Source organism: Malaclemys terrapin, chromosome 7, assembly GCF_027887155.1.
Source record: "Malaclemys terrapin pileata isolate rMalTer1 chromosome 7, rMalTer1.hap1, whole genome shotgun sequence".
Classification (NCBI taxonomy): domain Eukaryota; kingdom Metazoa; phylum Chordata; order Testudines; family Emydidae; genus Malaclemys; species Malaclemys terrapin.
In genome coordinates, this window is record NC_071511.1 from 1539270 (window position 1) to 1556129 (window position 16860).

Genomic DNA, 16860 nt, shown 5'->3' on the forward strand with positions numbered 1-16860 from the left:
ATGACTCAGAGAAAAGAAAAGGAGTGGGATTTAATCAACCCACACATCTCTAGTTAGTTTTTCCATCAAGCTGGGAATAGCAACAAGCTGAAGGCTTGGGCAGTGAGGAATAAAACTGATTTTCCTCAAATAATCCTGTGAAACTGCTAACTTTGCAAGTCCTGGGCTTTCCTGCCGGCTCTATGATCTTTCCAGCCAAAGGTCCACTCCAGACATGCTGGTACATTGGATTTTGAGGTAATTGTTTAAGGAGTATTGTTTTATTTTGGCTCAAAATATTTTTTTGAGCCGATACTGCACACTGAAGACCACAAACTTACAAGCCTTATATGAAAGGAATAATCCTTGTCCCACTGAAATTGAGTATATTATTGGTACAACCCAGATTTTACACATTTGCTAGATAATAGTACAGTTTCAGTGTAACATACAGAACTCCCCTCTGTCGCGTGGAAGCAGTAACAGCAACAGCTAAGGGAACAAAGTTTCAGAAGATATTATTTGTACTACAGTAGAACTTAAAGACCCCAACCAGGGACTGATGTCCCCTTGTGCTAGGTACTAAAGATTAAACAACAGGCTCTTGGTGGCAGGGTCTATCTAGGTTAATGTAGCATACATGCTTATCATCATATGATGAGTACATTCATATATTTGGTTAGACGTGTACCATGTGATAAGAAGTCTCTTCAGTTGGGTAGCTAATTTCAATAAGAGTTAGGCCAAGCCAAACGTCACATAGAAAGTGCCACGTGACTTATAAGGGATGGAGGGCTGTAGGTGGGAGGAGACAGCCCAGGAGGTTTCTAGGATGGGTCCACTATACCTTATGCTGCAAAGAGAAAACAGACATTCAAGACTGGAAGCTAACCTGGACAAGCAAGAATGCTGTCAAAAGAAATAGGTGACCAGAGCAGGCAATTCCCATCTGAATCAAATTCCCATGAAGAAATATCAGTATCTGTTGTAAGTGTGAGGACAAGGGTAGAATACTTGCTTTAGTGGCCATGGTCACAGTACCGACCAGTCACCATCCTGTAGAAAAAAATTGTTCCAGAAGCCTTCAGAGAGGGAATCCCAAAGAATAAGACAAATGGAAGTGCAAGGCTCCCTGCACGACTGGGCCCTCATGCAATGCTACCCTGGGAAATGAGTCTCGTTCTCTGAAGCAAAGAACAGCGATGGATGTGAGCAGGTCAATAGCACGAACAGCAGGTCAGTTCAAAAGGCAGCTTTGCTAGTGCATCCCCAGGCTAACGAAGAACCGAGGTGGCACAGAAAACAGTCTCCCAGGCGTGGGAGCCAGGTGCACAGCTTCTGCACCTTGGATTATCTCCAACACTGTATTTCCTCCAATGGTCTTTAATTTACCCTTCAAACTTTCCTCTGAAGGGGCAAACACTGCTTAAGTACTAACCCACCTTAGTCCTTGAAGAGAAAGGTGGCACTGACTCTAGGAAGGGTTCCTGATCCGCAGCACAGATCTTACAACAACTGCTCTATAAGCAGTCTTGGAATAAACGAGCTGGGGAATCACTAGTCTCCCTAAGGAAAAAGAGGGATCATCATAATATACCTAGAGTGATAGCAAGAAGTGTGAAAACCCTCATGCAAAGGAATGGGCTGGTACCCATAAGTACAATACAACTTATGAAGAAATCCACCTTAAAGGGAAACTGCTATAGATTTGTTAAGACCTTAGAGATCAAGGACATTACTACATAAGGAGTCCAAGAGAATTTCTAACAGTTCTCAGAAACATCAGATACTGTTTCAGTATCTCAGGACCATGAATAGTAGTGGATCTCTCAATAGGGGCAGGGGAAGATCAACATTTAATGATACTATATTGTTTTCTTAACAGCAGCTATCCAACGTCCCCCATCTCCATGCTTGCTAATGGGAGTTGAATTTTCTTCATCCTAATATGCCTCATAAAGATGACAAAGTGGCAGCATCTCAATTTTTTAAAGTTGTTTTTATTGAAACAAAAAAATAAGGGGACAGGAGAGTCTGCATGTTAGATACACATGAAAGATGAGAATCCTAAGAAATGGACAACTCTTGTTCTACGGGGGACCAGTGACAAAAACATGAAGGCGGAAGAGTTAAAGTTAATTTCACATGGAGTGGGCGTTAGAGAACAGCAAGGAAAGAGCAGCTTCCCACTTGACAGTTGTTATATTTCTGACACTCAGCTAAACATTTTTAGTGACCTTTGTGACTAGATAAAGCTGTTAGAAATCTTAACCATTACAATGGTATCCTTTAAATACTCTCTGCAATAAGCTATACCAAGCCAATGAATGCCCAGAACTGTAGTGAGAGGTACCCAAATACATATCAGATACAGCCTCCAGAGCAGTATAGTCAAGATCTCACACAACACAATCTAGGTACAGATTTCTTAAGGCATAACACAAAACCCCATATATTCTCAGCTTGCCAAAAACAGTGCAATCTTAAGTGATGCTAGCAACTAATTAACGTCAGATGCGTCAGCCCATTCAGATTTAGAAGGGTGCTAGACTAGACATGCTAGCAAAGCTAGTATTCTGTTACCACTCAGATTGTTGTTCATATCCGGCATGTCCAGAAGAACGGAAGTCACATCCTGAATACGAACAGGTACAGCAACTCAAATGCTGAAGGGAAAACTGATTCTAATTGACTAAAGCAAGAAGGACCCTTCATTTCATGAGCAACAAATTCCCAAGTCTTTGGGATGCATCTCACAAGGCTGCTCTTAAGGCACAAGCAGAGGAAGAGAATAGGAACTACTGAATTGTCTCAGATCTGTGAAATGTCTCCCAGTAGACACATCACAAATGAGTTAGTATGTATGGTGGACCAAGTTGGGAAGAGGTAGCTAGGATATTCATTCAGGGAAAAAAGGTTAAATCAATGTCTTGCTACAGCTGCATCAGAAAAGCAACCTATTTGGTTAAGAGCATAACACCCAAGGGTCAAAATGAATGCTCTTTACTGCCCCCACCCCAATGCCATTCCTACTTGGTGGGCAACAGGGAACTAAAAGCTTTACTAGATTAAAACAAATGTATCATGTGAGCTCACTCAGCTTTAATACGGGAGATGTAGCCTGCGCATGGGGTTGACTACTCCATTCCAGCCCAAGCAGAGGTTATTCAAAGCACAAGGAAGTATTGTCCACTGGGACCTGTAGCCTTCATGAGCCACACCACTTTATTAAATGAGCACATGTTAATTGAAATCAATCCTTTGCCGTTACAAGATTATGAAAACAATTCTTAAAATAATATTTGCCCTTCAAGTGATTTGTTTCCTCTTTGCAGTTCAATCAGCTTGGAAGAGACAGACTATTTAGCTTCGCTTTGTCTACACTGAGTTTCTACAATTTTATTTTCAGGCAGTAGCCAAAAGCTGCAATGTTTGGTCTTTGGGCCTAGAGCCCATCAAGAATATACACACTTGTCCTGAGGTCTAGGAGGAGGTGAGGGCAGACCAGCTGAAAGTCTCCGGGTGAGGACAAAAGGGGGAAAAACCTGGAGTGACATTATGGTAGGGGCCTACTATAGAGCACCAAATCAGGAGGAGGAGGAGCATTTCTAGCACAGTAGAAATATCCAAAACAGAAGATCTATTGGTAATGGGGGCTGTGGCAGGGCAGCTGCCCCACACAGGTAGATGGAGGGTTAAAGCAGCCCTCAGGGAGGCCGCACAAAACCCAGACAATGGGAAGAGGGCTTGTAGAGAGCCAATCAGGAGAAGGTTGGTTGGAGCGGCCAATCAGGGCCAGGGAGAGCCATATAAGAAGGGCTGCTCAACAGCATAGAGTCAGTCTCTCCCTGGAGTGCAAGGGAGAAGGACTGGCTGCCTTAGATAGAGCAGTACTGGGTGGAGGAGCAATAGGGAGCTCCAGACACAAAGGGCTGGGAAGGTGCTAGGGCTACAGAGAAGTGGCCCAGGGAAATAGGCAGCAGGAGTTGGAGGAGCGGCAGCATGTGGGCCTGGGCCCCTCCCCCACTTGCCACAGAGGGGGTGGCCAGTATTTGGACTGCAGTTTACCCCTTGAGGCGAGGGGCTAGACCGAGGGCTGCAGGAAGCCACAGTGGCAAGTGGAGGACTAGACACAGCCAGTTCCCCCAGAAGGGGGGAGAAAGTGGAGGATACCGTGGTCCGGGGAGTGACGTGGGTCTTAGCGGTGGAGCAGAAACGATGGCGGCGAGACACCACTAGAGGAAGACCCACCAGCAACCAAGAGCTAATTCCCTGCATGCCCAGCAGGAGGTGGTGAGTCACACCCCATCACATGGACTTTAGCTACCCAGATATCTCTTGGAAAAGTAATACAGCAAAATATAAAATGTCCAGTAACAATTTGTTTCAGAAAGTGGAGGATCTAACCAAGGGGATGGCAATTTTAGACTTGATTCTAACTAATAGGAAGGAATTGGTTGCAAATCTGAAGGCAACTTGGGTGAAAGTGATCAGGAAACTATAGAGGCAACAGAATAAAGATAAGGGATTTAAAAAGACAACTCAGAACTGATATGTAAACGTCCCATAGGAAGAAAATCTAAGGGAAAAAGGAGTTTGGGGGAGCAGTGAGCTTCTCAAAAAGATAATATTAAGGGCACAAGAGCAAACTATTCTGAGGCGAAGGAAAGACAGGAAGAATAGTAAGAGGTCGATATACCTCCATCAGCTCTGTATTTACCTGAAAAAAAGAGAGGACAAATAAATTGCAAAGCAAAAGTACAAAATAGCACAAACATGTAGGGACAAAATCAAAGTTACATCTCACAAGGGACATAAAAGGAAATAACAAGAGGTTCTTTAAATACATTAGGAGCAAGTGAAAAATTAAAAGAAGTAAAGGGGCACTACTTAGAGGGGAAGGAGAGCTAATAATGGATTACATCAAGAAGGCTGAGATGTTTAATACCTATTTTGGCATCAGTCTTCTATTTTGTATCAGTCTTCACTAAAAAGGTTAATAGTAACCAGATACTTAAAACAATAAATATTAACAAGGGGGAAGGTATGCAAGCCAAAATAGGAGAAGAGCCAGTTAAAGAATAGCTAGATAAGTAGATGTCATCAAGTCAGTAGTGCCGGATGAAATTCATCCGTGGCCTTGTCAACTTAAGTGGTAGTGTAGACTTAAGTTATGTCACTCAGGCGTGCAAAAAACTCACCCCCCCGAGTGAAGTCACTTACATCAACTTACTGCAGTGTCTACACCACACTATGTCGGCAGGAGACACACTCCCATCAACAGCTTCCGCCTCTCATTGCGGTGGAATAATTACATCAACGTCCGAGCGCTTTCCCATTGACTTATTGAGTCTTCGCCAGATCCACTAAATTGACACCACTGCATCAATTGCAGCAGTGCTGATTTTGCCCCGTAGCAAAGACAAGCCCTTAAGGTACTTCGAGAACTAGCTGAAGCAACGCTGGAACCATTCGTGTACATCTTTGAGAATTCATGGAAAAAGAGGTGAGGACCCAGAGGACTGGAGAAGGCAAACATAGTAGCTATCTCCAAAAAGGGAAACAAACAAAGAGGACCTAGTCAGCTTAACTTCAATACCTGGAAAGATACCAGAACCAATTATTAAACAATCAATTTGTAAGCTCCTAGAGGACAGTAGGGTTATAAGGAATAGCCAGCATGGATTTGTCAGGCGCAAATAATGCCAAACCAAGGTAATTTCCTTCTTAGACAAGGTTACTGGCCTAAGAGATAGGAGACAAGCTGCACATGTTACATATCTTGATTTTAGTAAGGCTTTTGATATAGCTCATAAGAATATCACATGGGACAAACTATGGAAATGTGCTCTCACGTTTTACTAACTTCATCTAGACCACAACTGGTTGAAAGATTGTACTCCGGGTAGTTACCAATGGTTTGCTGTCAGACTGGAAGGACGGCTCTATTGAGGCCCGGCAAGGGTCTGTCCTGGATCCAGTAATATTAAATATTTTCACTAATGACTTGGATAATAGAGTGGAGAATATGCTTAAAAAATCTGCGGATGACACCAAGCTGGGAGGGGCTGTTAGGTCTTTGGAGGGCAGGATTAGAATTCAAAGGACCTTGACAAATTAAAGAGAATTTGTCTGAGACCCTGGGTTTTTTGCCTTCCTCTGCAGTGTGTGGCATTGATCACTTGATGGTTTGAACTAGAGTAAATGATGGATTATCTGTAATTTAAAAGTCTTTAGATCAAGATTTGAGGACTTCAGTAACTCAGATTATAGCATATACAGGAGGGAGTGGGTGAGGTTCTGTGTCCTGTGATGTGCAGGAGTTAAGACTAGATGATCATGATAATCCCTTCTGGCCTTAAAGTCTATGATTTTAAAGATGAGGGCAACTGTTGTCTTCACTGTTTTAATACAAATTCGATGCTGTCCGCAGGTCTTTGTAAACACAACCCTCAGTGCGTTGTGGAAAAAGGATATCCTCTGATTTTAAACTGAAAGTCTAGTGTTTTCATTCATTTGATTCAATGGACAAGTCACTTATACATTATGTGTCACCCAGGCATGAAGCAAAACAGCCTTTTCTAAATATTTACTGAATCACTTAAAAATGACAGTGACTGGAAGCCAGATCCAAGTTTGCCCCCTCCTTTTGTCCACTTTATCTAGAATCTGTAAGGGATGAGGAAACTGAGCTAGAATGTAAATGTTCTAAAAAGAATAATGTGACCAAGAGCCAGTTAGCTATGGTAGGGGAGAATTGTTGAAGTGGGCATCAAGGACAGCAGGATCAGATAAAGGTGTGGGTGGCATGTTATGCTGTACTGCTATCACAACATTAGACAACTTCTGTGAAGTTTCTCTCCAGCTTCCCGTGGCTGAGGGTCCACATCACAACATGACACCATTACGTCTGACACAACATGGCAGACTTGTTGACAGCTTTAGCTGAGGTGTCAAGGTCTGAAAGCATCTTAGAGACTGAATTCTCATCTTACTTCTATAAATTGCCCCTCCATGATGGGAAGGAAGCACATTGGTAGTGCAGTGCAAGAAAACTTGCATTGCTACTAGCCTGTAATATACCACCAGTTGCACAAAAGGGATAATGTAGTCTCTCTTAATGTCAACGGGCTGATCTACAGAAGTGAAAATCTTCTCCAAGGAGGAATTAGTCATTAGTATAACAGCAGATAAGCTCACCACCCTTAATCAAATTGCTTGTCAATGCAATGATAGGGTTGGTGCAGGAGATCTGAGCTATCTTTCTGAAAGTCTATGATTACTCTCTCTCAAACTGGCAGGGTATTTGTGTTGGGCTTTATGCTCTTAGCATTGTTCAGAAAATGACTGGCAAGAGGTAAACATAAATAGCTGTACTTATGTTTATTGTCTGATGTCTTTTCATACTTTTCTCTTTGCTTTACCCTGTTGTTTTAGAACTCTCCAATAATATTAATGAAAAGTTTAGCTCTGAAAATTCTCACAAAAAGGTTCTGTAAATAGCTTTTGATGATCAGCCCCCAGACACAGCATGCTGTAGTCTGTATAAAGCCCTGAGTCAGCTCAGAACTACTAATCTTAAACACCACCCTCATCAAGTAGTGATCCAACTCAAATTTTTGATCAATATTTGCCGTTTCAGTCATACAGCCTTATATGCACACCTCATGAATGCAGAAACATTTGCTCACCTTTAATGTGGAGGCCAAGCTGACCATGTGCTCGTTCAAGGTGCTCTCCGACTCCTTGTAAGTCAGGCAGGTAAACTGATATTCTTCTGGATCAAAGGCATCTGCTCCCTGCTGCTCCACATCATTAGCTACCCCAATATAATAATCCTCAATATCCCCAGGATCCTCATCCTCCTCTTCCTCCTCGCAGTTAGGGTCATAATCCTCTTCATTGCTGTCAGAGCCCTGGCTGTTCATGTCCACAGACATCTTAGTGCCCCGCCAAACTGCAGACCAGGAAAGCAACCACAGCTTCTCTTTCTCCGCCACACTTTATCACTCCTTTGAATTCATCTGACTTGTCTCCTAAATGGGGGAGGAACAATTTCTTAGGCACAAGAAAAAAAAATATTAACAGAATATTTTCATACCACACAGATGATAAAACAGTCAGAAATGCACTGACCTGATGCTGAGCTAGAGAGCAACATTCTATCATGAAGGTCCCTGACTAGAGATCAGCTCTGACTTCTACACCTGCAAAACCTGGGCATGTCTCACTAGTGTGGTTCTCAACCAGGGCTCACTGCACTGTTTCCTAGCGCTTCTATCAGGACTTAAAGAGGTCTTGTCATCTGGGAAATCGCTGTATAACCTCTACCATACAGTTTGGTCAGGGATGTAACTAGATCATATCTAGTACTTCACATCTTCAAAATACTTCAACTATTTCTTACCCCCTTCACGTAAGGTAGTGTGGGTACCTATGGGAAATGAGTTGTCCCAGGTCACGGCAATTCAGTGGAGACCCCAGGAGCCCATGCTCAGTCCCTGCTGTCTCTGGAGCATAGAATTTAACTGGCAGCTCAGACTGAGGGGGGGGAGAGAATCCTAGAGCTCTGAGCTGCACACAAAGCAGTGGCCCAGAAAGGCAGGAGCTCCTCAGTACGTTCCCTTACTTGGAATCTGGCAGACATGCCTTGGCTTACACTTGGCTGGGGCCTTCTATCCAAAGAGGAGAAAGCTACAGAAATCAGTCCATTTTCTTGACATTCTCAGTAAAAATGAATGTTTAGCTACTAAAATTACACGGAAGGATCAACATAGAAAAATTATGCTTAACATTCTCATTGCTGTTGGCAAAGTAGTCAATTTGATCTTGGTTACCTGTCTTGCACAACTTCTACTCAAGTCACCAATATAATGACCACCATGTATTCATTATAAAGGAATCATCAGACAGCACAAGCTGATAAATCCTTGAGTTATGAGTATCACAAGCTAGGATCTAACCAAGTTAGTTTGGTCTCAAGAGGGTTTATATTAAACACAAGAAAAGAAAAGAGCTGGAATACACTGATGTGACTGAGTTTTACACACACAAGATTTTAAAAATTGCAGTTACTTCCCACGGGAGTATAAATTGGGCCCCTTGCATATATGTGGTATTTTGAATTGCTGTTTGATGTTGTTAACTTTAATCTTTTAATATATATGTGCAATGTGGCAAGTTACTGTTGCTGTGGGAACCAGAACTTTGAATTTCCTGTCTTTAGTGCATGGACAACCTCAATCACAGCACTTCATTATTTTCCTCCACTCTATTTGTTTCCTGATTTAAACACATGTGTTAGGTACTCTAAGTCATTCAGGAGCAGACTTAATATATAATCAGAGGCACTGCAGTCATTTCAGCAGATTTAAACCTCCTCCAATAGGAGAGGATGAGAGTTGGAAGCTAGTCACATTAGCCTGCTGAATTCTGTTCTCCATACCCATAACATACCTCATGATTTCTTGACTTATCTGCAATGTGTCACATCCACTTTTTTTTATATCATTCAGTTTCCTCTAAAACCAAAGGATGGAGGGTCAGGATTATGGAGAGAGCATTTAGGTTGTGGTATAACTTTATTTTGCCAAATTACGTGGAACTCTGAGTAATAGTCTTCAGTGAGTGATGTTCGCATACCACAACATTGATACTATAGTGATGAGCAGAACAGAAACGCCAATAAAACGTGTTAGTCAAGTTGCCATAGACAAATATTCACCTTTTCTGCCAGATGAAAAAGACACCAAATCCAAGTAATTAAGTTACATCATTGAGAAATCATCCATATAATAGATTCTAAAAGCAGGGTCTTCCAATGCCATATGAAACCCCTTAGGTACAAAAGAGTTCTCAGGCTTCCCCAAATGGAAACATTCAGAAATTAAGGGAAGGAGACAAATGGGCTTCTATGGAAAATATCTGGAAAAGCTGATGTATTTGGCAAGTATGTTTTACATGCAACTAATGTCTCTCTTGTTGGGTTTCCACTGTGGGCTCTCCAACCAAAGATTCCTCAATACTATATTTCATAATCAATGCTGAGTTCTGCTTTTGCCAAGTCCAAAGCAAATATATACTTACTCACACACACGTTTTGAGCCTCTCCAAGAAAAGGTTAGTCACAGATTAAGGCCAGAAGGGGCCACATTATGATAATCTGATCCCCTGCAACAACACAAGCCATAGAACCTCACCCAGTAATTCTTGCATAGAGCCTGTACCTTCTGTTTGAGCGATGCACATCTGTCTAAAAGATATGCTAGTCTCCAGGAATCTAGAACCACCCAAGGGTAGTCCTTAATAATCACGCATATAAAGTCTTCAAGAATCTAAGTGTTATGCCAGTTTTATCTAGCAGATGTCATAGATCACTCAGGACAGACAGACATTACTAGTTAGGAAAGCCTTCAGTCCTACCCAAGGAGTCATGCACCTCCTGTGGAGAAAGAAGAGCTACGTTTAAGTTATGATCCATTTACTACTTCAACATACAGGGGGTTTGCACTGATGCCGTGGGATGTTTTGGGAGTAGAATAAGGGCCTTATGTAATAACTAAACAGTTGTATTCCACTCGGGGGAGAATGCAAGACTTTTAGGAGTGGTGATATTTCTGTCCTTCGGGGACATTTGCCTATGCAACTTCCCTGATTTGCATTAGCAGCTGCATGTACAAATCAAGAACATAATAATATGTCTGAGTGAGTTGACACTGGACCTGATATAGATTTGGGAATTCACACCTCTTAAAGCCATTTCAAACTAAAACAGTCATACATCAGTTCACTTTCATTAGATTTTCTACTCAAGGATGTCAAAAAAAAAAAAAAGACTTGCATTTTGCAGATGCTGAACCTGTCATGGACCGAAACACTTACATCAAGCAGATAGCATCCAGCCAGTAGGCCAAGAGTATGCCACTCCTGTCACAACCGTGGGAAAGGATTTCCCCTTCAGCATGCCTGCTGAAGTTAGAGTGCCACATGTGGAGGATAGAAATCATTATCAAATTAAACAAAATCCTTTCAGACCTAATTTCATTTAACAGCACTACAACACAGATGGACTAAAGGCCTATAGTAAATTACACTTAAAGTTTGCACATTTTCAAGTTACCCTATATAAGGGTACACAGCACACAATTTTATCTGAGAAACCCATTAAACCTTTTCTAAAGAATCAGTGTATACTGTGCTGCTCACTATGTCCCTTGGACTACCACTACCATCTAGCACAGAGGTGGGGGAAGGCTATATTCCATTGTCCCACCACCAGGACCCCTACACAAAGAGACACATACCAAACATCCCTTGAGGGAGAAGGGCAAGACAGGTTTTTGGTGCTCTGAAGGCAGCTGGTTGATATTAATAGGTCCCAACCACAGCATATGCAGGCTGGGATGATACAGGTAGGTACCTACTCCCAAAGGTTAGAATGACTCAGTCAACTGGGAGCCCAGCCCATCAGCGAGGCTAACACTCAGGGAGAATGAGGTCCCCCCATGAGAAAATGGCTAGGAAGGGCCAAGTAAAGACAGGGCCATTGTATGGGGGGGCTCCCTGCTACCAGTAGTACCCTCACCCACCACAATTTGGCTGGGGGGATGGGGACCTAGCTCCCAAGAAGGGGGACACCACACAGCTCAGCCCTAGCCGGAGCACAGGTTCTGGGGGAAGCAGTCCCCAGGGAGGGGGGCACTGCATACCCCCCCGGGGGCACAGCCAGGCTAGGGGGAGCAGCCCCCAGAGAGCGGAGCACACCCAGCGCCCCCCCGGCTGCTCCGTGCCGGGCTCGGGGGGGCGGGCGGTGGGACACGGCCCAGGCCCTACCCCGCCAGCCGCGTCCCGCTTGCGCCCGCGGGGGCGCAGCCCGGCGCCCTGCCCGTCTCCTCAGCGCCGTCCCGGCTTCCCTCCGACTTACCGGGGCTGCGGGGCGAAGGCCGCGGGGGGCCGGGACCACCGGGAAGAGGGGCTCAGCGTCCCCCGGGCTCCTGCTGCCGGGCCGCTACTGCCTGCGCACCGGAAGTTCGGGCGTCCAGCAACACGTCATTTCCGCCGGCGCGGGGGAAGCCAGGGATGCGGCGGGGCCGGGCCCGGTCTGAACCATTCGGGGCTGGGGGGGGTTCGCTCGGCTCCCGGGGCCGCCGGGGTCACCTCGCCCCCCGCTGCTGGGGCGCGGCCCCCAGGGGTGTGTGCCCGACCCCCGGGCCCTGCCCCTGCCCCGGGCCGCCTGTCTGACCCGGCTACGGGACCGAGCCCCGGCCTCCCCGCCGCCACGGACAGTGCTCCCGGCCCCGGGACGGGCTGGCGGGTCATGCAGCCGGAAGGAACCGCCGGGACCCCGCCTGGCTGAGCCCGGCCGTAACCCGCCGGAATTGCTGTTTGGGCCGGAGCGGGCCTTTGGGGACATCAGTCCGATCCTGGGGTACAGGTTCCCAGCGAGGGAGTAGCCGCCGTGCCCCGTGGGAAGTTGTTTCAAACATGCTGCTGCTCTGCGGTCTGAACTTGTGTAGCGTCAGTGTCCCTCCATTGACTCGCATTGCCCCTCTGTCTGCTTGATCGAAGAGCCCCTTCGCAAAGTATCTGTTCACCAATCAGTCCTTACAGACTGAGTCTTTTACCAGAAGGCCGGTTTTCCAGTTCTTTAATCATTCTCACTGCTCTTCTCCGAACTCTTTCCAATTTATCAACATCCTTCTTCCATTGTGGACATCAGAACTGGACATGGTATTCTAGTAAGAGTCTCGCCAGTGCCAAATATAGAGGGGATATAACCTCCCTACTCCAAGATCCCCATTTATACATCCAAGGATTGCATTAGCTGTTTTGGCAACTGCATCGCATTGGGAGTTCACTTTCACATGATTCTCCAGCAGGATCCCCAGCTGTTTTTCAGAGACACTGCTTCCCAGGATGGAGTCCGTAAGTATGGCCAACGTTCTGTGTTCTTAGATATGTTTGTTTGGTCAAAATAATACAAATATTCTATGCTTACATGCAGCTTACCAAACAATGCAGATCGCTCTTTAACAGTGACCTGTCCTCTTGATTATTTGTCAAGTTGTGTGTCATCTGCAAACTTTACAGTGATGATTTTATATTTCCTTCCAGGTCATTAATAAAAATGTTTAATAGCAAAGGACCAAAAACTTGTTCCTTGTGGGACTCCATTAGAAACACACGTACTCAATGATGATTCCTCATTTACCATTACATTTTGACACCTATCAGTTAGCCAGTTTTTAATCTAATTAACGTGAGCCATATCAACTTTGTCATTTTAGTTTTTTAATCAAAATGTCTTGCAGCACCACGTCAAATGCCTTCCAGAAGTGGAAGTATATTTCATCAACACTATTATCTTTATCAACAAAACTTGTAATCGTATTTTAAAAAATGTTATAAAGTTAGTTTGACAGGATCTGTTTTCCATAAACTACCTACCCTTTTTTAATTCTTTATTAATCCAATCCTGTATCAGCGGTTTCATTATTCTTCCTGTGAGCAATGTCAGGCTGACAGGCCTATAATTACCCTGGTCATCCAGTTTGCTCTTTTTATAAATTGGCACGACACTCGCATTCTTCTAGTCCTCTGGAACTTTCCTGTTGTTCCAAGACATATTGAAAATCAACATTAATGGTCCAACAGGCTCATCAGCCAGCTCTTTCAGAACTTTTGGATGTAAGTTATCTAAACCTGCAGATTTAAAAAGGTCTAATTTTAACAGCTTCCGTTACGAGTTGCTATTGCAATGGAATTTCATTATCATTGTATGATATGATTACATCTGTTTTTTTATTTCTGCTTTTTCTGTATTATTACTAACAGTTCTACCATTTCCATTTAGTAATGGACCAGTACCATTGTTAGGATTCTTTTTGTTCCTAATACACTTTCAAAATGCCTTCTTATTGTCTTTAACTTTGCTGGCCATATGTTTCTTCTACGTTTGTCCTTTTGCTTCCCTTATCAATTTTCTATAATTCCTATCTTCTGATTTTTATTTATTGCTATCAACTTCCCCTCTCTTCCATTGCATTGATGTGGCTTTGTTCTCTCCTTACATAGATTCCATAAGATTATAATTAATCTTCCTTTTCACTGATGGCTTTCACTTCCTTAGTCCTTCAGTGCTCAGTCTTAAGATGCTAGGAGAAGATCAAGAGAGAGGCTACAGTGCCCTCATGTTTTCTAACTTTGGCCCTGATAAGACTTATTCATGCTCATGGACAATCAAACTGCAGCACTGATCAGAAATGCTTTTTCCCAGCTTTTGACTTTGCCCTGTCTTCTCAGGTACAGACTTGACCACAAGGAGCTATGCTTTTGATATGTAGCATAAATAACATTCGTGAGCAGGAATCAAACCTGGGACATTCAGCACCGAAAAGGAGTGCTTGAATGAGAGCTTACTGATAGCAAACACTCCTCTAAGTCAAGTGGTAAGTGGCAGGGTCTTATTCTTGCTAGGGCCTGCTGCTAGAGTGAGACAAGATCACACACTTGGCTAGTGAATCACACTTTTACCACTCCTAGACTGAATTATTGCAATTACTTTGGGCTAATCCTGAAGGCAATTCGGAAACTCTAATAACCAGCTGCCTTCCAGTTAGGTAGGACAGACTAACATAACCATATTATACCCATCTGTTGTACTCTATCTTGTCGTCGCATCCAATAGTGGGATACAGACTAACACGGCTGCTTCTCTGAAACCGTTCACAGAAAGAACAGCTTTTGTTTTGCACTCCGTCACAGCAGTGCATTCTATAAAGATACTCAAGCTAATGGAGTCCAGATTTGAACATGCAAATACTGGGGGCAGGCTATTCCCACTGGAGGGACTTTAGCTGGGAATCCACAAATGCCGGAGACCAGACTGAGTCCAAGACTTGCCATCTTTAAAGTGTAAGAAAAGATTCACCTATTTCAGCAAGCCTTCTCCTACAGTTACTTTTGCTGCAGTCCCTTGTGGGCTTTCTGATGACATTAACAAACCACCCACCATTACCTGAGAATAATATAAAAGAATTGCAGCTAAATACTGCACAGCTGTTGGGTCATTATTCCTTATACCCCTTACTAAAATATTAAATTGGCTGGGGAGCAAAGGGACTCTGGGACACCTCCTGGCATTGCCATGCGAGAATTGTGGGTTCAGTGTGACCTTCTGATTGCCTCCATGGGATGAGGGAGACTAGGCAGCATGGGCAGGCCGGAGTGACTGAACATCTGTATCAGGGCCTTGTGGATTGATTAGAGACTAACAGTCTCCGAAGAATTTCTCTTTTTCAACTTGGCCTTGTCTACACTTGGAAAATTATTACAGTAGAACCTCAAAAATATGAATGCCAGAATTACAGACTGACTGGTCAACAGGACACCATGTGAAACTGGAAGTAATCAATCAGACAGCAGAGACCAAACAACAAAGCAAATACGTACTGCGCCTGTATTGCATCTTAAAGGTAGGCACATCCGGGCTCTCTGTTCCCACTCCCACACCCTGGGCCCCCACTTACAGCTAGGAGTTGAAGATGCTGAGATTCTCAGGCAAAGCTGTGAGCCCTGCGCAGAAACCGCATCAGTGTCTGCACTGCTTTCCTGTAAGACGTGAGTGCTGTTTTCACACACAACCCTCTCCTGGGGTGGGGGCGCTGTTTTCACACACACACACACACACACACCCCGCTGGGAGGGGGGCGCTGTTTTCACCACCACCCCTCGGTGGGGAGGGGGACAAGCTTGTCCAGAAGGAAGCTACCTAGCTGCTTCTGGAACTGGCCCAGAGTGTGAACTGCTGGAGGTGGAGCTTTGTTTTGTTCAGAGTTATGGACAACCTCCATCCCCGAGGGGTCTGTAACTCGGAGGTTCTACTGTACCCATTTTCCAGTAATGAGTCAGCCATGCTTTACTTTCAGTGGTGTAAGTACTGGTGTTGACAGGGTTCAGATGCTTTAATTACAGTGCCAGGAAAAGCCAGTGGTAAAAACACTTCAGCTGTGTCGATGTTAGTGTTTGCATCACTGCTCCAAACCAGAAACAAATTTTCCTCTCTGAGGGCAAGAGCTCCCTGCTATCAGCTCTCTGAGGAAGAGGGGGTTCCTAAAACTGTGTCAGGAAAATTGAATAGCAGCTAGACCTTACCCCTACTCAGACACACCCCTCACACCACCAGACACGGAGATGGAGTAGTTTATGTTACAGAGACCCCTCCGCAGATAGTTCTTTCTAAAGCATGGCTAGTTTTTCTTCACCTATACTCTCATGAAACTGACCACAAAATGACACTCACCAGAATTAAGGGAGACACGTGCTAAAATATTGCTTGATGACAGCATAGCAGTTATGCCCCACTGCTGCTCTCCTGGGGGAATTAAAGACGGTTATTAGCCGGGAGGCGAGACCCGGCCCCTGAGCTGGGGAATAGCCCAGAATCCCACCGTGGGATCGAGGGGAAAAGGAGAGAGCCCCAGGAACTCGTCATTTGGCCGAGTGGCTTTCCGACAAGACACAACTCAAACCAGGGCCGGGCCCAGGACACGTGGGGCCTCCTGAGAAGCGAGGCCCTGGGACCCTGGTGCGGGCCGGGATTCCCCACGGCCCTTCCCGCCCCGCCCCGCCCCAGAACCGCGCCCGCTGCGGGGAGCGGAGCCCAGGCGCGTTCACACGGGGCCAGTGACAGAACGCCGGGAAATGGCTCCGCCTGAAGCCGGAGCAGGGCTGAGGCTGAGGCCGACGCAGACGGGCGACGCCCCGCGGGCCCCGGGTCTTTACAGGGCGGGAAAAGCGCTCCGGGGTGCGGGGCTCGACTCGGGACGGGGACGGGACGCAGAGCAGGAGCCGGCCCGGGGGCAAGCGGCAGTAGAGCGCATG

The 16860-nt window shown here is 45.0% G+C and overlaps 1 protein-coding gene across 4 annotated transcripts in view; it reads right to left on the reverse strand.

Moving 5' to 3' along the window:
• ARIH2 (ariadne RBR E3 ubiquitin protein ligase 2) overlaps positions 1–16845 on the reverse strand; it is a 58895-nt gene extending 42050 nt beyond the window's left edge. Inside the window, exons 1-3 of one of the 4 annotated variants that reach the window (XM_054036067.1) lie at positions 11903–13701; positions 10861–10947; positions 7671–8015 (exon numbers count right to left, since the gene is read on the reverse strand). In XM_054036067.1, coding sequence (XP_053892042.1) covers positions 7671–7919 — 249 coding nt within the window. In that variant the 5' untranslated portion in view covers positions 7920–8015; positions 10861–10947; positions 11903–13701. Of the gene's footprint in view, positions 1–7670; positions 8038–10860; positions 10948–11902; positions 13702–16279 lie in introns of those variants that run through there. The other 3 variants (XM_054036069.1, XM_054036066.1, XM_054036068.1) reach the window with 3 other exon arrangements.
• Positions 16846–16860: the final 15 nt, after the last annotated feature.